A 25,105-nucleotide genomic window follows, 5' to 3' on the forward strand; every position below is an offset into this window, starting at 1 on the left:
ACAACTTCATTCTCTCCAGCTGGTTCTTCCACTTTTAAAATCATAATCCTTTGTTTCTGACATCATGGAAAAGGTTAAGGTGTCGCCAAGGGACAAAGAAACAGGAAGGATATGACTACAGCTGGTTGTTAAGTGGATTGTTTTTCAAGAATTTTCCGTTAAGTGGCTGGTAAGCTAGAAATGACCAGGTTTGCTTTCTGGATGAATCGCCTATAAAATAATTTCCCGTGATAAATATCTATCTATCCCATATGTAATACTACTTTAAAGCTAATAGTATCTAAAACCATATTGACTGGTTTTAGACTGGCCAGACTTACTGAGGTACACAGTAACTCACCTTCTAACTACTGTTGAAGGAAAATCCATTTAGCCAACATCGTCAGGCACCATATTTCAGCTCCGTGCAATTTTCAAAATTGATTTTATTCTTCATTTTATAAAAATTGCCAACAGAGCTTGCTAGCTTAAGGGTGCTTTTACAGTGACTCTGTACACTAGAAAAGTAACCAAGTTTTGTTCTGGTAAGGTTGAATAAAAAGAAGTATCATCTAACTCTACTTCTGTAAAACCAGCAGTTCATTTCTTTTGGATGCAAGGGATGAGGAGCTTTCAGAGGGGAAGATGCTCTGGGCTCAGAGCCATGTGATCCCTCAGGATCCTGCCCAGTAGGGAGACAGTGCAGGGAGGCGTGCCAGCCTTGGGGACCCACAGGGGTTCTGTCCCCAACCCATTCCAAAGCCCAATTTCCTGTGGAATCATTTCCTTTTCAGGATAAATATATATTATTTCAGGTTTCAGGCAGATCTTGGAGGAAGGGAGCAAGTCCTCACTGCCTCTGTTGCTGTTTCTAAGCTCCAGCCAGAAAGCTCCTATTGAGCAACTCAGGTTCCTTCCACGTGGGGACGATTTGGCAGTGGTGGTGGTCGGTGCACTGGAATGTGACTACAGTTGGAATTGATTTATTGACAACACACTGCCTGTGTCCCATTCGTGCAGATACAGCCTTTTAGCTGTGCCGGTCTGCTGTCAGCTTGTAGTACCTGAATTTGGATTTTGATTATTCGGGGGAAGTTGTTATTCCCAAATTGGTTTCCTTCAGCATCTCCCCTGGAGTTACTGCATCTCAGAGGATGTAAGGTCATTTTCACGTTAGTCTGAATATCCCCTGAATGGAACTGGTGCCTGAGTTGAACTCACGATCTGTCTACTTTCCGGCTTTGCTGTGAACATAGCACAAGTGAAATGGTTGGGACCCAAGGTTTGCTCAGACTTTGGGGGCTCCCAAGCCCTGCTGGGGAAGTGACCCAGGAATAACAATTGTGGGGACCAGAACAGGGCCCTGGATCGCTAGTTGTGTGTTGCTTGGGAGAACACAGCCGTGATGTTTGTGGGTCCATTTCAGAGCCTCTGCAGATCCCTGTATTCTTGCCAGCGGCAGTGGAGGTCCTGCATTGTTCTAGCTTTCTCCTGACACTCTCGAGGGGGTGGTCATATTTCCTGTGCCAGCCTCTCACCACCAATTAACTTCCTTTTGTTTTCTCCACTGACGAGGCCTCTCTAAGTAAGTAATTTTTCTGTTCACAGGAGCACTCGCGGAAGGATTTTTGCAGAGGCTTCTTGTTTCTGTGAAAAGCAGAAGGGGCACCGATTCACATCACCCACCCAAGCCACCGCCCCACTGAACGTTCCAGTCCTTAGCCTTGCCCTGGCGCCTGCTTTCTGGCTGAGAGCCATCGCTGTCCTGGGCCTCTTTGCTTCATTGCCATCCCCAGCACTAGCATTTGGTGTTATTTTCAGGGCCGTTTCTTTACATAGCTGTTGTATTTGAGTTTTGTTTTTCTCACTTTGTAGGAATGACCAAATCCACAGGAATAATGAAACAGCAGAGCCTGTGCTGATATGCAGGTGATGAGCCTCCTCCAGCGCCTGCACACATGCTCAGCAGCTGCTCACCCCAGCACCCCGCTGCAAAGGGGACGATGCAATTCCAGTGTGTGCCTCTGCAAAATGACACCTTGTGACATGGGAGAGCTTTGTCCAGTGGAAACCCCTATGGTTCCATCTGCAGATGCAGAGGCTCTGTGTAGTCAGCAGCTCCCATCACAGGCATGACCTGCCCAGTTAGGTAGGAGTTACTCTATTAGAGGAATTAGAATGCAATAATAAATAAAATACAATATGCTTAATACCAAACCAATATGAGAAATAACAGGATTTGTCTTGATCAGGATTGTGCAGTGTCCAGGTCTGGGTGTGCTCACAGGACCTCTTCTGGGGCATCAGTAGCGTGGGGAGGGGATGCAGAGGCAAGGCAGGGGGCAGGAGAGGGGCAGAGGAGCTCTGGCCGCCCTCCGTCCCCAGAGCCCAGCATGGTCTGTGCGGTGGGCGTGCAGCTGTCTTCCTTCCTGGTCTGGGAACGGGTGTGTGTTGTGCCACAGCTGAGTGCCACGTGGCCTAGGTGTACACTGGCAAAGGCAGAAAGTAAACCTCCCATTTTCTCCTTCTGATTTCAAAGTTAATTTCCTTGCAACATTTTTAATATGTTAAGAACCTTTGAACAGCTGGCAGCTCTCAAATAGAATAATGGAAGTGTGGGACAGCGCTTTCTTCAGAGGAGCTGGCTGCCTCCCATTGCGCCTGGCACTCCTAGGTGCTCAGTTTCGGTCCCCAGGCAGGCAAAGACCATGACCTTGCCTTCCTCAAAGGCAGAGCCACGCAGAGGTTAAAAGCACAAACTGCAGAGGTTGGGCCTAGTTCTAGTGCTCTCTTGCTGTGGGACCTCAAGCAAGTTAGTGCGTCGTGTCCTCATCTGTAAAAGTCCTGAGAGTGCTGAGCTAAGACGGTTGGTGTTGGGATGAACTGAGGTAATGTGGAGAGTGTGTAGATGGTGCCTGGCGCCCGTCACCGCTGCTGCTGTAACTCTGGTTATCACTGTCCTCAGCAGCAGCAGCAGCCTCACGCAGCCACCCACAGGGCCCGGTGCTGAGCTCTGTGTCTAGCACATATTCAGTAGATACTCTTGAGCACCTCTGACTAGCCCAGAATGGTTCATCTGGGGTCCCTTGTAGCTGTCGGAACACTCCCTGTCACATAACCAGCTGTTCCTCAACTTACATTCTTCTGGGCTGCTTTTTCTTCTCTGAGTCTGCCACTGGGCAGCTGGCTCTATCAGGTTTCCTTCTCGTAAATAAATAGAGTCCACCTCGTTTCTGGCCTATCATCAGCTTCACAGGGTGTGTGACTTAGAACAAGAAATGCAGTTGAGAAATCAGCCTTCATCGTATTCCAACTGGAACGTCTTCCAGCATTTGCATTTGATCATCTCTGAAGGTGGGATGCAGAAGACCGCTTCAAGGCAGGTTGCTCCCAGGGCCTAGTGCAGGGTAGACCAAGGTTCCTTCCCTGAGCAGGCAGTGGCGGTGAGCAGGTCCCTCTGCTTTGCCTCACACCAGCATTGATCACCTGACTAATCATTAGTAATCAAGGGTTCCTGCCACGTCTGAGAGGCGGAGCTGGCCGTGGCTCTGGGTGTCATTCAGTGCTTTGGGAAATTTGATTAAAATGTGAAAAGGATGTTTCCCAGTCATAGAGCTGTAGAGATTGTCAGGTATTATACAAAAGACAGGACCAGTCATGCCTGCTGCTTTAGCCATCTGAAGGAACAATTAGAGTCGCAGTCAGCCAGGGGACTGGACTGTCTGTGTCGCCGAAGTTGCAGTTCTGTCGCGTGTAGTAGATTGATCCCGAGGCGAATGCTTGCTTGTGGCTTTTGAGGAGGACGTTAAAGGTCCGCTACTGCCGTGGTCTTTCTGCATTGCTCTTCATATGATTTTTATGTAAGGGAATTACCGGCTCACTGTTTTTCTGAGAAAACCAGATGGCTGCACTGACATGTTCACCAGAGACTTCTGAGATTCGTGCCAGGCTTATTAGCATTTGCCAATCTCATGGAAAAACTAAGAAGACGAGGAAACTAGAATGTATGTGTTTCTTCCCTGAGAAGTGGCTTCTGCTATGAAGAGCAGAGCGGGCAGCCCATGTGCAGCTTTTATTGATCCATCATTCCCTGGGTGGCTGCGGCTCAGCCTCCTTCAGCCCCGCTCCCTATAGCTCACCCTATCACCACCACAGATTTTCCTGTCTGCTTTAAATTGTGGACTGAAACCATGTATCCCCTAGTGAAGTACAGTTCCAGCTCAGAGAGGCTTCATCACAGCACTGACATGAAAAGACAAACAGAAATCTGACTTGCCGTGTTATCCATCCAATAAAAAAACCACCCAAGGGTAGAGGAATAGATACTCATCACGTCCCAGCAACTCAGCCAAGCCTGTGAGTCTGTGAGTTTAAGTGCAATATTTCTAGGTGGATTTAGAAAACTCTTTCCCTGGCAAAGCAAAGAGCTCTCCTGACAGCTCATTTTACCAGTGGGCCAGCCTGTCTGGGTTAGAACAAAGGGAATTCTGCCCGTCTGATTTGGGCCAGATAGCAGTTTTCTGCTTCCCCAGTGATCTGTGTACTATTGTGGAAGTTTGAATACTTTTCCATAAGTTAAGCAGAACTTCCTCTTCATGTTGCCTGGCTCTGCCTTTATCTGTAGTCAAGCTTGGGCTGCCGAGGTGGCCTCTGCCCTGGTTTAGCATGAGCAGAATAATAGCACTGGCTTGAAAAGAGATTCAAGAGATGATTACGGGATTATTCAGTAGGCTTGTCACCAGAGAATTTATCTGTTACAAAGAACATGTAGGGTTTTTTGTTACAGAATTTCTGCTGTGCCTGTGTGTATGTTCCAGCAGCTACAATAGCTACACTTGGAGAGCACTTTTGGTAGTATATCTTGCTTCTTCCCAGTATCTCATTTTTTCCAGAAGATTCTTTTGGTTAAGGAAGGGTCTCTGAAAGGCGCAGGGGTAGGAGCCTTAGGTGCAGTGTGAACTTAAAAGGAACATTTCAAGAAAAGTGTAGTTTGATTTGAATTTCTGCGGGTAAGGGAAATCTGCTACTTAAAATGTATATCCTCTGAATTTGGAAATCTCAGCCTTCCCTTTCTGAGCAGCACAGTTTTTATTTTTCTTATTGAAATAGTAGGACTTAGCTAAATTTCTTGTGTCAAATCTATCTGAGCTGGCAGCAAGCTGTAGTATAGAATGTGGTAGGTGCCTCAGGGCTGGTCATATGCGTAGTTGTGGGAGTTGCAGTATTTAAAGGTGAACATGGTATGATAAGAATGCATGCTCGTGTGTGATTCCTAACACACATACATGGTGACAGGAGATCTCAATGCCGTCTGCTGATGTTAGGTTGGTGCAAAAGTAATTGTGGTTCTTGCCATTGAAAGATGGCAAAACTACAATTACTTTTGCACCAGCCTAACACCGAGCATCTGCCATGGCCCACATGGACTTAGCTGTAGCTACTCCTTTAAAAAGGAGAGCACGGCCCTGACTCGTGGGGCTGACAGTCCAGAGGGGGAGAAGTGGTACAGTCTTGATGAAACAAGTCTCCAGCTGATCATTTTCCCAGAACACGATGAGAGGCAGGGCCTGTTGTACCTGGCTCAGCTCAGAAGGCTGGGAGGCTGCTGCCCCATCTATCTGTTATTAAGTGGCCTAAGTGGGTGACATGTGTCCCTGTTCTCCCTCATTTTGAAAACATTTCAGAACCATTCCTGTCTACTTCTTGTCATGATGTGAAGATCACTTTTGATTTTTTACAGGTAGAATATTCTGTTTGTTCTTTCTTGATTTTGTTTTGTTTGTTACCCTCTTTTCTAGCAATTACTAGGACTTCAGCAGAGGACAGGCCTGGAAAGAGAAGGGGCATTAAAGTCAGGCCAAACATTTTAGGCCTAGTTTACAGCTCAGGGATGGAGAGTGTAGGTTACACACAGCAGACAGAGAAAGCAAGTGAGTTTGGAGGATGTGGAGTTTTACCGTCCCTCTGGTCTGCAAAGTCAGGGCTCTCTAAAATGTGTTTATCCTTTTGAGAAAATGCTATGTAAATGCACAGTGACAGTAGTAGAATAGTTGTCATTAGCTGAAAGTGATCAGAATTTTCTGGTGACATCTCAGGGTTTAGCAAAGAAAAAGTGGCTGTCTCAGAAGAGGCAAAGGGTGACAGTTTCCGATTTGCCTTCAGAATGCTGATCTTTCATTTTTGGGAAGGCTTTATGTAATTTTCTTTTTTTTTTCTAACAGAACGAAGTCGGCCTACTGGAGTTCTTCCAAAATGTGATAAAAGAAACTAGGGCAGAGCCAAAAAAGGTGACTAGTTGGGTCCTCAACACTTTTCTGGGCTATTTAAAGCAACAGAACCTCGCTGTCAGTGAGAGGTGAGTGAGGTCTGGGATTTCTTTCTTCCTTTGTGGTGAGCCCTGTCCAGAAGCGCTGGAAATAGGGCAGGTCCATTTTTTGGCTGCCCCTGTTCTCCCTCAGGATATGCTGACATGACACAAACATCCCCTGTGGATTCCACATTCTAAATGTGTTCTCTAGTCCATGTAAAAATGTGTTTATTCCTTCAAATCTGTGACTGTCCACTGTGTCCTTCGCACTGTGTCAGAGGCTGGGGGCACAAAGATGAACGAGACAGACATTTACAAACTCACGGAGGATACAGATCTGTGAGGAGGCAGCCACCCCAGGGTGATCCTGTTGCGCCAGAGGCACGCACGGGGTGCTGGGAATGCACAAAAAGGGGAGCTGAACAGACGCTGGGGAACCAACCAGGGTTCCCCTCGGGAGGGTATGTTTGAGCCATGCCCTGAAGACTAGGGAGAGTCACCCCACGGTGGGAGGGACAGATCGTGCAGACAAGGCAGAGCAGCTCAGAGACCAGCAGGCAGAGCAGGCTCAGGAATGCCAGAAGCTGCAGGGGCCTGAGGCAGGCAGGTGGGAATGGTAGGGACAGAGCTGCGGAGATGACCAAGGGCCGCCTGGAGAACTGTGTCTGCCTTTATCACCAGCTCTTGTAGCCATAGACTACAAGCTCATGCCAGTTTCACACTGAGGAAATGCGGTGTGGCTCACTCAGCTCAGGCCACTGTACCAGCATTCCACAGACTGGGTGGCTTCAGCAACATGTCTTTCCCATGATTTTGGAGGTGGGGAAGGTCCAGGATCCGGGTGCCACGTGATGCAGTCCTGGGTGAAGCCCTCTGCCTGGCTCACAGATGTCCTCACATGGCAGGCAGAAGTGGAGGGCTGAGACAGGAAGCGGGGAGCGAGAGAAGGCCCTCCGGTCTCTTCTTACAGGAGCCCCATTCGCACCATGGGGACCATACCCTCGTGACCTCTTCTAGACCTCGTTACTCCTCCGGGGCCCCATCCCCTAAAACCATCGCGCTTCAATATAGGAATTTGGGGTGGGACACAAATATTCAGTGTCTGAGAGCAGACTGGAAGCAGGAATTGCATTTGGGAACCTCTTTCAGGAATGCGGATGAGAAATGCCCCAGGCCTGAGCCAAGGTGGCTGCGGCTGGGCTGAAGTGCGCTAGGCCAAGTTGAGAGCAACTATCTCAACTGGCACAACTTCCAGATTTCTTGCTTGGGCAGAGGTGAAACAGAGGGCAGACTTTTTCAATGCAGGAGGAGCTAAAGGAAAAGGAATAAACTTTATAGGCCGGGGTGAGGGAAGATGCCATATTCCATTTCCAGTGCTGACTTCAAGCTGCCTGCGGGACAGACATTCCCCTCACGGGGCGAACCGGTAGGCAAGATCTATGAGTCTGCAGCTGATAAGATCTTGGAGAGGTTTGCAGTTGAGAGTTCGCGTCAGTTCATTATTCAGCTCGTGTTCACTTAGCCTCTGCTGTGTGCTAAGCTCTGTGCCCAGCATGAGAAGCACAGTTCCCAGGACAGACACCGGCCCTGAATCAAAGGACAGGCAGCCTTGAGGCTGGTGGCTGCAGTCAGGGACGGGCGTGCCCTGAGAGGGGAAGAAGGTAGCCACTAAGCTAAGAGCTGCGGAAAGGATGAGCAGGGACAGGCCGAGGTTGACGGGGAAAAGTTCCAGACGTGGGGAACAGCATGTGGAAAAATCTGAAGTGAGTCTGGGCATGAGAGTTTGGGGAATCCAGGGACACAGCACAGTGTAAATGGAACATGGACTTAGCAGCATCTGTAGTTGAAGCTGTTGGACAGATGAGAACTTTCAGGGAGTGTGCAACGTGCCAGGGTGGCTGGGGAACGAACCTGAGGCTCTCTAGCCTTTAACTGGGAAGCATGGGCAGAGAAGAAGGAAATGGAGGCGTGATGGCACGGAAGTAGAAGGAAAACCAGGAAACCGGGCGGGGACTGGTGACACAGAAGCCAAGGGAAAAGCAAGTTTCAAGAAGGAAAGAATGGGCAGTAGGTGTCACTGTGGGGCATCAGGAAGAGAGTTCCCGGCGGCACATAGGCAGGCAGGTAGCAGGGCCCTTGCAAGCTCCCAGGGGCAGGGGGAGTCCAGGCTGGGTGGGTGTGTCATTGTCTCAGCAGCTTCCCTGGGAGTGAAGACAGACAGATATCGACAAATAACTCCCAACAGTTGTTTGCTCAAAAAGGTTAACTTTAGATGATGTCAACTCCATGTTCAGCCGCTGGCTAGGAATGCGCACATCCCTGTGTTAGCGTGGCCCGGGCGTGAGTTCCCTTCCCGACGCGGCTGCTCTGACCTTCAGTTTCCTCCCTGTAAAATTAAAATGGCCGGACCTGCCTCAGAGCTTTTCAGGGGAAAATTCACAGTGCCGGCACGTTGTGGGCCTCGGTGTCAGCCACCTTCTCTTTGCCAGGGTGTGCTAAATGCCACAGCACCTGCCACCCTCCTGAAGTCCTGTGGCATCTGCTGCCTCTTTGTCTTTTTGTTTTGTTTTGTTTTTTAGACAGCGTCTCACCTTGTCACCCAGGCTAGAGTGCAGTGACACAATCTCTGCTCACTGCAACCTCCAACTCCCAGTTTCAAGCAATTCTCGAGTCTCAGCCTCCTGAGTAGCTGAGATTACAAGCGCCCGCCACCACACCCAGCTAATTTTTATATTTTTTCAGTAGAGACAGGGTTTCACCATGTTGGCCAGGCTGGTCTCAAACTCCTGACCTCAAGTGATCCGTCCGCCTCGGCCTCCCAAAGTGCTGGGATTACAGGCGTGAGCCACTGCACCCGGCCTGCCTCTTGGTCTTTCATCCCTGTCCTCCCGGGCTTGGCCTCTCCTTTCAGAAATTCTGCTGTTCATACTGAAAATGCTGTGGCCATTCTGTGGAGGCAGGAGCTGTGCCGAAGAGTTTATGGACGGGATACAGCTCTACCAGAGCCTTCAAGGCTGGACAGGATTTGGTGAGGTAGAGGGCAGTGCCTACCTGGAGCCCAGGTGCAAGAACGACAAAGAACTGGCATGATTGGGAAGGAGAGGAGCGTAGCTGGCAGGAGCAGAGGGTGGAAAGCGGCCAAGAGCTGTGGCTGTGCGCAAAGCCAGAGCTGAGCCAGAATCAGAAGCCTCTGGAGCGCCAGGGGAATTCAGCCGTGAGCTCATCAGCTGCAGAGCCCCGCCCTGCGGGGTGTGGGGATGACCAGGACCCGGTTCTAGCCCCACAGGTGCTCTCAGCCTCCTGGGGAAGACTAGAACTTGTGCATAGAATTTTAATTCAAGGCGGAATGGGATGCTTCCAGTGTTAGAAGTAGACACAGTGCAGTGGGAACAGCGAGGAGGGAGATTCACACTAGCCAGAAGATTCCAGGAAAGCTCCAAGAAGATGAGGTGTTTGTGCTTCTGGAGGAAATAGAAATTTCTTAGCTTTAAACTTACAGTTTTTCTATGTTGTTGGTTAAAATTTATGGAATTGCTGAACTTTAGTCTTGGAAGAGACCTTAGGGATCTTCAGCTTTTTCATTTAGCAGATGAGGAAACGGAGGCCCTAGGAGGTAAGGTGACTTGCCTCAGATGGCACAGCCACAAAAACTGGAAGCCAAGTTGCCTGGCTTGTGATCAACTTCTTTATATGTAGGTCTGTGAAATTAGGGGTTTAACAACCATTTTGGTGGCCTCTAAAGGAGCTGAGAGATAAATTAGCCTGTTGAGTGGACCGGGAGCCCCTGGTATTTACCCAAGCAGTTCATAAGCACTAAGTTTTAAGAACCTGAAGGGTACCCAATTCTAAATAAAAGTAGGCTTGGTTGTTCCAAAATCAAGTAAAGAGGAAGCAGGCAACAGTTCTGTTTCACAGTTTAAATGGAACAAGGACTGAGAAGCCAAAACCAAACCATAGCAGCTCTTTTCCTACACAGTTCAAAGAACGTTTAGCTGGGCTGATATACTAGGCTACCCAGAGAGCAAACATTAATGAACAGCCTCAGCTACTAGGGCTAATGTTTCCAGAGCTTAGAAGGGCAGTAGCTGCAAAACTAGCTAGAGTCTCATAGTGACAGCCAGGCAGGGAACACTCTGGAGATCACATTGGTAGAGAATGATTATGCGAATTAGCATTCATCTTTAAAGGCCTCTCAGAAGACTTGATGTTTGAAGGGTCCAACCTCTTGTTGAACTTGGCTTTTTAATTGAGCATATGCTTTGAAAGGTTGGTTTACAGCTTCTGAATTATGAGTAACAGATTTGGTTTAGTTGAGAAAGTGGACATTGTAGATTTCCTGACCAAGTATTTTGTGGTCAAATTAGGCAGGTACAGCTATCCAGTTGTCCAAGCCAGTTGAGTGCCCCAGTGTTTCAGGTGAGCTGCGGGCAACAATTCCTGAGCACTGGAGCAGGGAAGGATTTTAGACCAAGAAGGGACTGGAGGCGAGCGGAAGATGTGTCCCATAGCATGAAATGTAGGCTAGCATCCAAGGATGGGCTGCAGGCATTGCAAACCTGTTCAGCTCAGTGTGACCAGACCCACAGCAAGTCAGAAGTGGTGGTGCTGGGAGCGCAGAGGGCAGGATGGCCGTGATTAATGTTTGGAAGGATCACTGGGATGTGGTAATAAGGTACTAGATTTTTCAGGGAGTAGGTGATGAATAAAGCAAAGATAACATGATAATCTGCACTCTGGTACCTAGAAGCATGGTGCTGTCATCATTTAAGACAGAAGGTGGGTGGTGGGAAATACAGAGGAGCTGGTCTGTGAGGAAGACAAGTTTGATTTAGAATAAGGATTGGGAAACTATAGCATGTCAGCCTCTGGCGTGTTTCTGTAGAGCCTGTGACTAAGAATTGCTTTTACCCTTGTTAAGACAAAGAAGCACATATGACAGAGGGCACTCACCAAGCCTCAAATATGTGCACTGTAGCTCTTTCCAGAAGTGTGCCGTCCTGGTTTAGAGCACATTGTCTGGGTGTGAACGGGCCTCTCAGGAGGTGGTTGAAGTCAGCCAGGGAGAGAAACGGCACCTGAGGCAGCAGCGGCAGCCCTGGGCATCCTCCTCATGACTAGAGGTCAAGTCAGAGGACCCAGCAAGAGGGCACCGGAGCCACCTGGCATGAACTGGCAAGGAGCAGCAGAGGGACAGGCAAGGAAGAGGAGGAGATTCCAGAGGCCCAAGAAGGGGGTTTCACCAGGAACTTTCAATGCAGCCCCAGGAGTCAGGGCGCAGCGGATGAGGAGAAGCTGAACGTTTGGCCACAAGTGACGGGGGTGATTTTTAAGAGAAAAGCTTCTGTAGAGGGGTGGCCACAGAATCCAGATGGCATGTGCTTACACAGGGTAGCTAGTAGCCACTGACGCTAGATCGTTATTGTTACAATAAGGCAAGAAACTGGGTAGACGCAAGTGACTGCAAGGTCAGCCAAAGGCATTGTCAAGATAGGGAGGATCGGAGCATTTGTGAAGCTGTGAGATTCAAGCCATAGGACACAGGAAACCAGCATCTTTCGTTCGGAGGAGTGGCAAGTGTGGGGTTCTGAGCAGGGGTGGAGGGGTTGTTTGATGGAAGAGGAGGAGGAGAGTGCCCTAGAAAATTCTCAACTGTGGCTCAGCTGATGTCCTTGTGAAATGGGAGGTGAGGGCATGTGCAGAGGAGGGGAGCAGGAAGGGGGCTGCGTGGAACGGGTACTTGATGGGGCACCAGCTAGGGGCACTCGAGATGAACACAGAATCCTTGTGTGCAGCAAGTACCACCTAGAGGCCCAAGTCCCAGTGTCTTCCTCCTTCTTGCATCCTATTTTAACAGAAGCAGAGAAGGTGGACTTTGGGCCTGAGATAAGCTTGGGGATTGGGACAGGCAGCACGGTTCATGGGGGATCGGGGGTGGTTGTAGAAGCATCAGCATGTCTGCTCTCATCATCCAAGCTGTAGACGGAGCTGTGATCCTGAATGAGCTCTGAGGGACTGGACAAATTTTGGAGCTTTGAAAGAGCCCCTTTCCCCCTCCTCTGTCGATCCGTGGCCTCAGAGAATGGGAGGGAAGAGAGCAGCACACAGAGCTGAAGGCCGCCGTGTCAGTTTCTTCTTCAGCGGAGACGCATTCACTGTCCGGAAACCGGTATTACCTGACAGCAGCAAATTAGTAGCCTGTGCTGCTGCTGCCATTGCGTGTCGAGTCTGAGGGTTTATTTATTTAGCTGATGAGTGGGGTCTTTCAGGGTCGGTGTGACAGGTACTGTTCTTTGTCATCATCTGACTCAGGTTTAGCCCTGGCATATGTGGAATTAGCATGTGCAGTCTGCCAGACATCCCTGTGGGTGTGAGGAAGCCTGTGACACAAATATGATGACCTACTGTGTGACAGGCATTGTAGGGACAGAAAGGTGACGGAGAGATCCCAAGTGTGATTACGTCAGTGGAGAGATTCTGTAGACTAAATTTATGACCCAACTGATGAATTAAAGTCCTTAGATGAACTTGTCAAAGGTGATGTTATTTGTAGTTATTTTGTGTTCCTCTTCTGTCCCTCTCCCACCCCCAGGTCTTTTATGTCATTGCTGTGGTCTGAATGTTCGGATCCTCCCCCAAATTCCTGTGTTGAAATCCCGACCCCTAAGGTGACAGTATGAGGAAAGGGAACCTTTGTGGACGATTAGGTCATGAGGGAGGGGCCTTTATGAATGGGATTAGCTGCCTCATCAGAGAAACTTCTGAGAGCTCCCTCACTCCTTCCACCACGTGGGGACACAGCAAGAAGGTGCCACCAGTGAGAAAGTGGACCCTCACTAGACATGGACTCTTCTGGCGCCTTCATCTTGGACTTCACAGCCTCCAGAGCAGAAATAAAGTTTCCATGGTTTATAAGCCACGCCGTCTTTGGTACTAACCTGTTAGAGCAGCCCAGACAGACCAAGGCAATCATCAACTCGTATAGGGCTAGGGACCTTATCTTTTGCACACTCAAGAAATCCAGTTCCACCTCAGTGCTTGTTATGGGTTCTACACACAGTCTGCATTCTAAGATAATGGGCCATTGTATTTTCTAGGATTGCAGAACATCCAAGCAACCCATGCTTTTAGAAAAATCGGCCTTCCTTTTACTTGTCAGTAAAGGTAGGAGGTTTATGAGTGTGTTTAGCAGCCTCTGCCCCTCTTGCTTTTGCGGTTTAATCAGGGTGGTTCACAGATGTTCTGAATACCAATTTAGTAACACCAGATATTCTCCAAACCTAAGTTTCACTTGGAATTGCCTTTTAGTCATACTTTGGGATCAATAGACACTTAAAGGACGATGGGCCGTCTCAGTACATCAGCTGTTTTAAGTGGACAGCCCCAGTAGGGTTTCACTGCCCTTGAGTCAGAGTACAGTAAGTCACCTGGTTCACACGCACTCCGTTGGTTTGGAGTCTGGGAAATCAGCATAGGGACTAAGCTGTAGTTTCCTTTGTATTTTCTAAGCACATCCAAAGAAACTAATTGTGCATGATGGGAACCCAGACTTAAATAGAAGGTGTTTTCAAGTGGCATGAAGCATTTCAGAAGCCCTCATTTACACGGTGTAACACTAATGTGCTATTGATGTCATTCCTACCTTTTTAAAACCATTCCCCAGATGATCTCAGACAGCAGTTCATGAGCCTAGTTGCTGTGTATATAGGTTGAGTATCCCCCTAACCTGGAAATTCAAAATGCTTTAAAATCTAAAACTTTTTGAGCATTGATGATGACGTGCCAAGGAAATGCTCATTGGAGTATTTCAGATTTTAGACTTTCAGATTAGGGATGCTAAACTGGTAAGTATAATGCAGATATTCCCAAATCCAAAACTATCCAAAATTGGAAACGCTTCTGCTCCCAAGCATTTCAGATAAGGTATACTCAACCTGTATTTAGAAGTCAGAAAACCATACATTTTAAAAGAAATAGTTTGTAATTCACTGTTGTCTTTCCCATAATTTAGGCACTCACCCCTACCATTAGTTCACCTTAAAGTGAATTAATGACACTTCACTGTTTCACTATGCTTGGTTGCCCTGACCTTTTATATCATAGGATATTGGCCAATAAGTCACATCCTAGAAATATAGGTATATGGATTCTAGGCCCTTCTGCGTCCAGAAAGCTGTGTGAGCCTGGAGAAGAGAGTATGTAACAGGTTCCCGAGGAAACCTTTCTTTTACCATCTTCATCCGTGAAGATGTGGCTGGTAGTCACCGTGTTCCCTTGCAGAAAATCTCTTACAATTTAAAGGAATTTATATTTGCACAGAAACGTGACTTTGTTAGCTGTTTTTTTTTTTGTTTTGTTTTAAGTAATTTTTAGGCTGATCTTTCAGTTGAAAATATTTAATTACTGGAGTTTGTTTTCCCTTTCCTGTTGTGGTTCATGAATTTTGCAGCCACCTCCTTTTCTTGACTAATTACACTGAGCAGTTGTCTGTTGCTACAACTTCTGCCAAACAGCTGTTATTGTTGAGTGGTAAAAGAAAGAACACTAGTCACAAAAATTTGTTATATCCTAAGATATAAAACAAATAAGTAAAATAAAAGGGAGCCCAGTTGGCCTGCTGCTTTCATCCCTAGGTGTGAGTCTGATATTTACACCCAAGAGAGCAAGTGTTCTGATTCTGAACAGCCATTCACGGATGCCCTGACAGTGTGCAATGTGAATGTGTTTTCTCTTTTTGGGGGCCACCAGTCCTGTCACACCCTCTGCACTCGCTGAGCTTCTTGACCTGCTGGACAGCAGAGCGATTTCTTCAGCAGCAGCTAAACAGGTATGTCCACACTCCCTACAGCTTCTGACTGCGCCACTGTCCCGAGAAATGTTTTCTGTGACACCCAAATGCCATCACTGAGTGACTTCCATCATGGAAGTATTAAATGCTTGTAGTGACGTGTTTAATGCTGAACGGTAGCAGCATTTCACTTAGCAAGGATATGAAGCCAATATGTGCAATGCAGGCAGTTTGCTTCTCGTCATCATTGCTAACCTGGGGAAATAGTCTTGCCCTGAACATCTCCCCCTGACATGTCTCCCCTAGCCCTTTTACACCTGAGCACTTTCCCTCGTGCCCAAGGCAGCCTCAGCTCAGCTCTCAGCCTGCCTGGGGCTCTTGTCCCGCCTCCCAGCCAGTCCCAGGGCCTGCCTTGTCCCTCCTGCATGGTTGCCCTCGGAGAGTCTGTCCTCAGCAAGGAGGGTGAAGTCAGACTGTGCACTTTGTAGATAAAATGTTACGGACATGCCCAGTGTATGAAAACTCAGAAAAATAGCATCATCCTAAGCAGCCTTTTGTCTGTCTGTACCTCTGCCTAAGTGCTGGGTGAAAGACTCGTGGAATTCAGAAAATTCTTACAAATACATACCCAAAGGGTCGGGCACAGTGGCTCACACCTGTAATCCCGGCACTTTGGGAGGCTGAGGCAGGTGGATCACGAGGTCAGGAGTTTGAGACCAGCCTCGTCAACATGACGAAACCCCGTCTCTACTAAAAATACAAAAATTAGCTGGGTGTAGTGGCGGGTACCTATAATCCCAGCTACTTGGGAGGCTGATACAGGAGAATCGCTTCAACTGGGGAGGTGGAGGTTGCAGTGAAGCGAGATCACACCACTGCACTCCAGCCTGGGTGACAGAGCGAGACTCCATCTCAAAAAACCAAAGAAAACAAAACACATAACCAGAAAGATAAAGAACTCTCAGGTGGCTGCCTCATCTCAGCTTCAGAGATTGCAGCTGTCAATGCTTCAGCCAGGAGTTTAATGTTATTTTAATGGTGCCTTTTGCATGTAACGTTTATCTGCACCGACAGTAGTGGCAGGTTACAAAGGGAGGCTTGGGGAAGGTGGCTGCTTTGGGATAATTATGAGGTACCATGGCGCACACACCGGGCTGGGTGCTGTGGAATTGGAGACAGGACTAATAAAGGCTCTGTTTACCCACCTCGAGTGAGGCTGTCAACTACAGGGACCTCACCGCGTTGAGGAAAGGCTCTTGCTTGTCTGGATGTCAGGGGAATACAAATGTTTATGACAATGTACAGCAGCTGCAGGAAGATTAGATGGCCTGAGGGCAGAAAAAAAACTATATATATATATATATATATCACTATATATATACACACATGATATATATATGTAGAAGAACACACGAATTGTTGCATGTGAAATGAAAGAAGGAAAAAACCTTCCCCTTTTCCTACCTATCCTGCCCCACAGCACAACAAAACGAAACACCCAGTGCAGTGAATAAGATAGTTCCAGTAAGAAGAAATGGAAAATGTTGGAAGACGCTGACAGCTGGGTTCAGATGTAGGGACGCTTTCAGATTTTGTCAGCTTCCAGCATGTTTAAAGGAGGTGGCTTCTGTGGGGCAGTCAAGTGAAAACACGAGTCTGGCGAGAAGGGCGTCTAGTGTGTGTTGCTCAAGGGCGTCCCCCTTACGTATCATTGCCTTGGCGTTTGTTTGTTTTTCTACCTTTTGTTTTCTCTTTTTAGGAAATTACTGATTTTCTGGGGGAAAGTAATATATGTTGATTATAAAAAATACAAGTAATGCAGAAAAACCAAGATTCTGAGGTTCTACCACCTTGAAATAACTACCTTTAATATTAGATGAACATCATGAAGGAAGAAGGTAGGAGGGAGGAAGGAAGGATAGCAATAGAGACTTTTAAAAACTGAAGTTATAGTGTACTTTTTTTTAAGTTTAATTCTTATTATTATATAGTGTCCTGAACATTTTATCTGGATATTTTATGTATTTATTGATTTTGTAGTATTTATTTATTTTTATTTTATCCGGACGTTTTGTGAAAAGTCCATCTGTGTTGCGGCACGCATCAGTCCCTCACCCCTTTTTAGGGCTAAATGGGGCTGCTCGTCTGCTGAGCCCCTCCACCATTGCATGGACACGCTCCATTTTGTCTGTCCGTCCATCGGCTGATGGACATCTGAGTTGTTTCCACATTTTGGCTATTAGGAATAATGCAGCCTTGAACATTCATGTACAAGTTTTTGCACGTAGGCTGGGTGTATACCTATAGGAATGGAATTTCTGGGTCATATGCTAATGCTGTTTCATTCACATTATGAGGACGTGCCAGACTATATTCTAAAATGGCCGCACCGTCTTGCAGTCTCTCCTGCAGTGTGCGAGGGTTCCAGTTGCTCCATGTCCTCACCAGCACTTGTTGTTGTCCATCTTTTTGATTCTCTAGCCATCCTAGTGGGTGTGAAGTCATATCTCACTGTGGATTTGATTTGCATCCCCATAATCTGTTGAGAATATTTTTGTATCTTATTTTTATAGTGTACTTTTTTAAAAAAGAAAAAATATGTTGCAGTTATTTTTTTTCCAAATTTAAAAGAAGAGTCCAAGCATGACTTGGGTTTTAGAAAGCTGTGAGCGAGGAGAGAGACTGTCTGATCCTACCGGTTGTTGGTGTTCCTCTGGCAGAACTGGAAGAGGCTCCATTAAGTGATTAGATGACCAGGGGATAAGGAAGAAAGGTGACTGAGTGACTGACTCCTAGGGATGACAGACACACAGAAAGAAGAATCCTGTCCTGATTCTTCCGAGAGCAGAATTCTGAATTCCAAAGAACCTCCCACTTTGTGCTCTAATTGGTTATGAATCTGCCTTTCTCTGCCTGTCTCTTACCCACTTCCTTGTGCATTATCTTCATTCCTTCTGCCTTTCTCTGCACCCTCCTCCCGGTGTCCTGCCAATGCTCCCGAGATTTACAAACCTCATCCCTTCAGCACCCCAGAGCCAGGGGAGTTAAGAGGTTGCTGCCACGAAGCAGCCCTGTTCTTCAGAATCAGAAATAGAAGCTGGGAAATTATATATAATCCCGAGCAGTTATCTCCTGGTAACTGTAGACAAAAGCATCCCGTGTGCCCCTCACAAGACCCAGGCTGCGTATTGAAGTGGCAGGTGGCACCCTGTCTCCTCCCCTCACTAAAGACGGGGTCAGCTTGGACACCTCAGACTCCCAAACTGTCAGAGTCACAGCTAACCTGAAAACAGCCTCCCAGGATTCCCAAGCCTCTTGAGACTCGCCCTGGATGTTGTCCAGAAGGCTGGTCGGTCATTGTTCAAGGGAAATTGTATGGGGTGTAAGTGCATCTCCTTCGTGCACGTCTGAAATAGATGCAGATGATCCACCATGCCCTGAGGATCGTCCAGTTAACGTTTCTGGCAGGACCCAGCTGAATTGGGTGCCACAGAGATGGAAATCGCGTTTAACACACAAGCGTTCCATAATAACCAATCTCTTGTCTACTTTGGGGTCTGCTTTAAAGAGAAATCGCCAAAAACCTTTTAATGTGCAAAACGTTACATATCATGCACCAAAGCTGTATTACAGATGATGACTAGATGTCTTTTCCTCTCTTTTAGTGCTTTAGTTATCTGCACGGTTTACTGGGCCCCACTTTCTTAGGGGCTTGGGTTGATGTTTGTGCCTTTCTACAAAAGTAACCTTTCACAATACTTGCCTTTGGCCAAAAAGGGGACTCCCTTCTCTGTAACTGTCACAGCTCCCTCCCTGCCATGTCCCTCGAACAGGTCTTTCCTCCATATCCTGACCTTGGAAACCCAGGACAGGCAGGGAGAGGCTAGAGGCTTGTGTGCTTTCCTTCAGGATACTTCAGAAATAGCTTGAGCTAGAAACAGCTGGGTGGCAGCTAAGAGGGTATGTAAATTCAGTCCTCAGGGAACCAAAGGCTGAGTCTCTGCCCCATGTCAGAGCTGGCTCCAGTGTCTGTGTGTGATGGGGAGTTCCCAGCGTGCGTTACCCAGTACTCCTCGTCGGCCATTTATTAACACAGAGGACCAGCACTGTGCTAGAAATTCCTTGTTACGTCTATCTGTCTTGGGTAGGCAGCAGCAGGGCCTGGGAGCTGCGCTCCTGGCTAGAAACAGTTGCACTTGGATATCACTTCTCAGAGTGTGATGAAACACTGACAAAAGCTGAGGATTTATGCTGCAGCACAGGGCTCGGCAGCCACAGAGGCCACTCTGTGAGCGTCAAGAGGGCCAGGAGCAGGAGAGTCTGGCCTGGAGACAGGGTCCCGCCACTACCGCCCAGTGGCGCCCACCCTCCTGGACTCCAGCCAGGAGTGCACAATCCTTGTCTTAAATAGGAGCAGAGGATGGGACAACCGGCGTCTGTTGTATAAGCCCAAGGGGCTGGGGATTGGGGGCCTCGACTGTCATGGCCACTGCCCTAATTTGTGGAGTTAACTAACATTATGTGTTCTAACTCTGGGAGGAAAGAACATTTCAGCCACTGGGCTCCCATGGTTCCAGGAGGCTGCTGAATGATGTTTCTCTAGCGTCACTGCTTGGTACCCCCACCCCGCCTGGCCCTCCTTCTCGGGGAGCAGCCAGCCTCTGTGTTTGAAGGCATCTGTCCTAGCGGTGCACTGCTTCTCCTTCTGAATGGTGCGATTGGAAGTGATCCCCAAGCACCCCGCCACTCTAGTGCTTATTTTGGCCCAGGCAAATCCAGCCAGCTGTGGGTCCCATCAGGCAGAGGTTGGCTCGCTGGCCAGCATGCTCAGGGTCTGCTGTGTGCTTCAGCAGCTACCACAGGCGCAGAGAAATCGCTCCCTGGTCTGTGTCTGCAGAGGCAGACCCAGGAGTGGCCCCGCCTACTTCCAGGCACAGGCTGCTCGTCAGTCCGCCTGGTTTTCCTGGAGGGAACTGCTGCATAGACTTTTCATGAGCAAGTCCTTACAGGTGGTTTCTGTTTTGAGCCAGGTTTTCAGCTAGGAGCTTTTTTGGGAGTCTGTGCAGATGAACAAAATCAACACTGGTCAAAGTCTAGATATCTATGAGGAGGGGATAATTAATTCAATTATGATAAATACATCTGATGGATACTAGATCTTTTTATTAAGAAAGTACTTCTGTGATAAATGCAAAAAAGCAGGACACAAACTGAATATATGTTATGATCACAAGTATGTTACAAAACAGAAAGAAAAAGATGGGAAGGAAAAACACCAAAATACTAACATTGGTTTTCTTGAAGAAATGGGAATTCCAGTGATCTCTTTTGATCCCTCCTGTATTTCCTTATGTCTTCTGCCGTGGATGTGTATTAACTTTTATCATTAGAAAATGTATTTTAAAATTTAAGTCCTAGTTCAAAAACTAAACGTGTCAGAGGAAGGAGGCAGATAGACTCCTCAGACTTACAGGGCAGCTCCATGGAATGCCATCCAGGTCCCCAGTGCTTCTGCTGCCAACACTCCACTGATAAGCATGTTGAGAGTGAGGAGGTTTCTTCCTGCTTCTGTGCCCCCTTCTCCCGATGGTTTCCTCATTGTCAGGCCACGTACATATCTGCTGAATTGAGTTGGAGGCACGTGCGTTCTGTATTTTTCTAAGAGTAGGGCCAGGCTTTTCCTGAGCAGTCGGGCAGCAGCAGAGGGGAGCCCTGTGGGGAGCTTACCCAGGACCTGCCAAGCACACCTCCTTGGCCACCGTCACGGCACACGTTCCGAGGCGCCAGGCTGGAGGCGCAGTGCCTGTCCTAGCGGTGATAAGTATTTGTGGTTTGTTGTGATTCAGATTGGGGAAGACTTTGAGCCCTGCTGAGACTCAGCATCTCTCTTTTATTTGCTTTGCTGTTCGTGCTAATTATGGAAGAGCTCTGTTTTTCCAGGAGGAATGGCTCCTGGTTGGCCCATTCTCGGCCACCAAGGTAACAGGGAATGTTCAGTGTTCAGTCGTGACTGTGGGCTGGATGGAGGTGGCACCGGCAGGAGACCAGCAGAGGAAGCGCTGCTCCCCGCCCCCAGTTCTGGCTTTCTCTAGAAGCAATGAGGAAAACAGCTGCCCTAGGAAATGCCTTCCTTGAAAATGGTTTCCTTTTTCTCGGGTTTGATGAGTTTGGGGATTTGTTGTTGTCATTTTTTAAGTAGAAAAATATACTGACCATTAGCGTTCATTATCCTAGCCTGATTTGGGTCCGGCTCTACCTGTAGGAGATGAATGTGGTAGGCCAGGAGGCCCCTGTGGATTCTAATTTATGTTTTCAGTTGTTTGCCATTTTGTATCTTCATTCTGGGGCTACTTTCCTGCCCCCCCAAAGTCATCTTTCCCAGCAGGCTGTTTCTGGACTTTATTTAGTACCGTGGTTACCTCCCGCAGGCTGTGTGGCCCCAGCCTTCACCGAAATGTCACCTCAGTTAATTCAGTGGCCATGAGACAGATCCATCACCGGCCCTCCGATTCCCGTCAGCAGGCGCCCATGAGTGACGGGCATCTCCACGCCTCCCGCGGCCCCTCCCGTGTGGAGTCGGCCGGGCAGGACTCACCATCCCTCTGGGCGCGGGGGCACCTGGCTGGCCCGAGTCCTCTCACACCCTGTGCTGAGGGAGACGTCAGCCTCAGGAGGAGACCCAGGCGCGTTCATTCCACCTGGCTGGCCTTGTTCCCCAGCCCTGCTCTCAGGGATGCCTCAGGAGAGCCAAGGCCCTGGCAGGGCAGCCAGGCGCCCTTTCCCTTCGGGCCAGGCCTAGGTAGTGGGGTCTTCATTGAATCTGCTCATTCCCACCCCAGCTCCACACAGCACAGCAGTGCAAATGGAGCTGGCAGAAGAGCTGACTTCTCATTTCTCTTTCCTCTCCCTTCTCTGGCCCGTAGGTGTTTGAGGAACTGTGGAAGAGGGAAGGCAAGACCCCAGGGCAGATTGTTTCAGAAAAGCAGCTTGAACTGATGGAGGACCGGGGGGCACTGGAGCAGCTCTGCCACTCCGTGATGGAGGCCCATCCTCAAGTGGTGACTATCTCGGGCAGGGGAGAGGGCCAGAGCCACCTGCAGAGCCAGCCCCAGGACACGCCCAAGAGCCTCGCCATCACTCTCTGTGGCAGCCCAGAGGCTCTTCCTAAGAATGACTGGCCCAGTTTCATCTACAGTTCCCTCATGGTCATCTTTTTAGTTAAGGTCAGAAGAGATGAAAGAGGTAGATATTGGAAAAACACAACTTCTTTTCCTATAAGGATACCACCCCTGGGGTTTACTCTCCATGGAGGTGTAATTTAAAAGGGTGTCAGCAAGCTCACGAAATCCAAGCTGTGACCTCCCAGGCGCGTCGCCCTCTCCCAGGGTTGGCATTTCGAATCTGTTGTGGTTAGCGCTACTTCCTAAGGACCTCCCAGTAAGGAACCAGCAGGTGTGCCTGCAGAGCAAGGAGAGTACAGGAACTTCGGCTTCATGCTTCTAAGGAGTGGGAAGAAAGGCAGAAGGGAAAAGTATTTATAAATTGTGGAGAAAATCCCTGACAGGAGCATGGCTGAAAACCAGGTCATTTTGTGTTCTTAGCACAGCACAAGACAGAAAAGCTAAAACAAGTGGCATCCCTTCCTCCCCAAGTCTTACCATATTGTCTACAGATACTTTTCCATGGGGAAAAAATTGTGAGCCACTTTCTCAGAATAATACCCACCCACCCGTCAGCTTCCCAGGGACACTTACAGCTCTGTAGAGAGCCCTCCATAAGGAAAGTGAGCCTGCACCGGGCCTCAGCAGTCTCGTCTTCCTGCCTCATCTGTGGTGACTGATAAAGACGTGCTAGTAGTTTCAGGCTTGTTCTGCGGCACTTGAGTGCAGATCCTCATGTCATTGCCCTTGGAGATGCTGCAGAGCAGGAGGTCGTGCGGTGGCCCTAACAGTCAGTGGCTATTTGATAAGAATTCAGTGCCTCCCGGCTTCCTCACTCCCCCCACCCACACAGCACACTCCCCCGACCCAGTGCTCCGGAAGACTTAGCCGGTGTGTAGATCTGCTTTCTGATAAGGGATCTTCGTGGTGGGGAGCATGGGGAGAAGGAAAGCCGCACATTTCAGCTGAACGTCACTGAGAATCAGACAGGTCTCCTCACTGATTAGACGCAGTGATTCATCTCAGAGAGATTATCCCTCCCCAGACTCAGTGTCCTCTGTCATTGTGGCATCCCAGAGGAGAGGGCCCTGCCTCCCACGTGCCAGCTTCTCTGGCTCTCAGCAATCACTTCTTGCTCATTTTAATCAGAAAGTGGAGTAGCAAAAACCTCCTTTGACAGGAGCCTAGAAACCTACTCAGAAATTAGGCCCCCCCCCTTTTTCTGTTCTTCATTTTATGTCTAATACTAGTGGAAATAAGCGGAATTTAATTTTCAGTAAACTTAAGCCTTAGTTTGGGATTTGGGGGCATGAGTCAGTCTCTTCATTTTCTCCTAAGTAATTTCTGTCTTTCTAGGTAATGGATTTGAAGGAGGGAAACCCCAGAGCTATAAATAAACTGATTGGGTTGGTCCGGAAAGCGACGCAAAGCCGAGCAGATCCAGCCATGATAAAGGAGATCCTGGAGAAGCTGTCTTCGTGAGATGTTTGGGGTCCCCATGCCCAAGGGAGAACAGTGCAGCCCGACTGGGAGCGGGATCCTGTGAAAGCGGACGCCCATGTGCCCTGAGAGCTGCCTCTCAGTCCCTGTCCCGAGCCACAGCTATGGCGTCATGCGTACCAGTGTTCTCACCCTCTGGGCCCTGTGCCCGGAGGTGCCTCCACAGCCAACCAGAGCCACCCGGCCTGCTTCATCCACATCAGGAGGGTCCGGTGGTGGCTGTAGCAGTGGTTAAGGAGCAACACCTTCTTGTATGAAGGAATTTTAAACTAAATAAAATGTTATGTTAGAGATACTGTTACCCATTCTAAGAAAACTTTTCATTCTGCAGTTCCTTCAACAAATATTTTTGAGCAACTCCTACGGGCCAGCCATTGTTGTAGGTGATGGGCATTAGCAGTGGTCAAGAGAGACTGTAATTTGGATATACTGTTTTCAGACCTAAACACAGGTTAACAAAGATGAAAACACAACCAAATAAACTGGCACGGTATAAACACACATTTGTGTAAGGAGGTCTCAAGAGGGTGGGAAGGGAGGATATTATTAGAATTAATCAACCTATTAACTGAGTAGAAGTGATACTGCCTGTTCAACTCCCTACCCATCCCAGAAGGCGCAGGTCTGAGAATAAATGAATTTTAAAAAGTAAATTTTCAAATAAATTTAATCAATAAAATATATACTGAAATAGCACATAAAAATTAACTTACACTTCAAAGATTGTGCAGTTGACAACTCCCCCCAACTCCCCCAACCCTCAGGCCAAACAAGATAAAAAGAAACAAGAAAAAAGTTGTAACATGAAATTGACTTGTTTTGCTTGGAAATAAGATTATAAATTAGTAAATCACAATCTTGACCTTTCACGATAATGGCGGTGCGCTGCAGGCATGACAATGAAGGCGGGACTGTCTGCACCCCTGTGCTTGTGACACTAATACTGTTCTCTCCACTGCACCGGAGCACACCTTCATTCGGTGTATGCCTTTGTTACCTCTGACTCACGTCGCTTAAAGACCAGTTTTGCAAATGTTGTTTTTTAAAAGCATACTTGTCAAAACTGTGATGTAAGAGGAGAAAATGCTTGGAGGCCTTGATTTGAAGCTGTGAACCTGTAGCCTACCAAGGACAGCACAAATATTCCCGTTGTGAACGCTGCTCCAGAAGCAGCTGAGAACTAGGAAAAAGTGGACACCCCTCCATCACCAATTCAGTGACTCATGCTTCCTGGCTTGTACAGTTGCTCAGGACTTCCCTGAGAGTGATGAGAAAGGTGCCCCTCTTCCCCAGCCCAAAAGGTAGGCAGGGAAAGGTAACCAGTTGTGTGGTTCATTTTGGACAGGCGTGAAAAAATCTTTTAAAAGAATTAGT

The 25,105-nt window shown here is 48.1% G+C and overlaps 1 protein-coding gene across 5 annotated transcripts in view; it reads left to right on the top strand.

Moving 5' to 3' along the window:
- GATB (glutamyl-tRNA amidotransferase subunit B) overlaps nucleotides 1–25,105 on the top strand; it is an 87,469-nt gene extending 62,364 nt beyond the window's left edge. For 3 of the 5 annotated variants that reach the window (XM_023227563.2, XM_023227574.2, XM_023227598.2), the window contains 4 exons: nucleotides 6,201–6,334; nucleotides 15,032–15,110; nucleotides 21,995–22,294; nucleotides 23,588–25,105. In XM_023227563.2, coding sequence (XP_023083331.1) covers nucleotides 6,201–6,334; nucleotides 15,032–15,110; nucleotides 21,995–22,294; nucleotides 23,588–23,713 — 639 coding nt within the window. In that variant the 3' untranslated portion in view covers nucleotides 23,714–25,105. The remainder of the gene's footprint in view (nucleotides 1–6,200; nucleotides 6,335–15,031; nucleotides 15,111–21,994; nucleotides 22,295–23,587) is intronic. The other 2 variants (XM_023227583.2, XM_023227592.2) reach the window with 1 other exon arrangement.

Source organism: Piliocolobus tephrosceles, chromosome 3, assembly GCF_002776525.5.
Source record: "Piliocolobus tephrosceles isolate RC106 chromosome 3, ASM277652v3, whole genome shotgun sequence".
NCBI classification, from domain to species: domain Eukaryota; kingdom Metazoa; phylum Chordata; class Mammalia; order Primates; family Cercopithecidae; genus Piliocolobus; species Piliocolobus tephrosceles.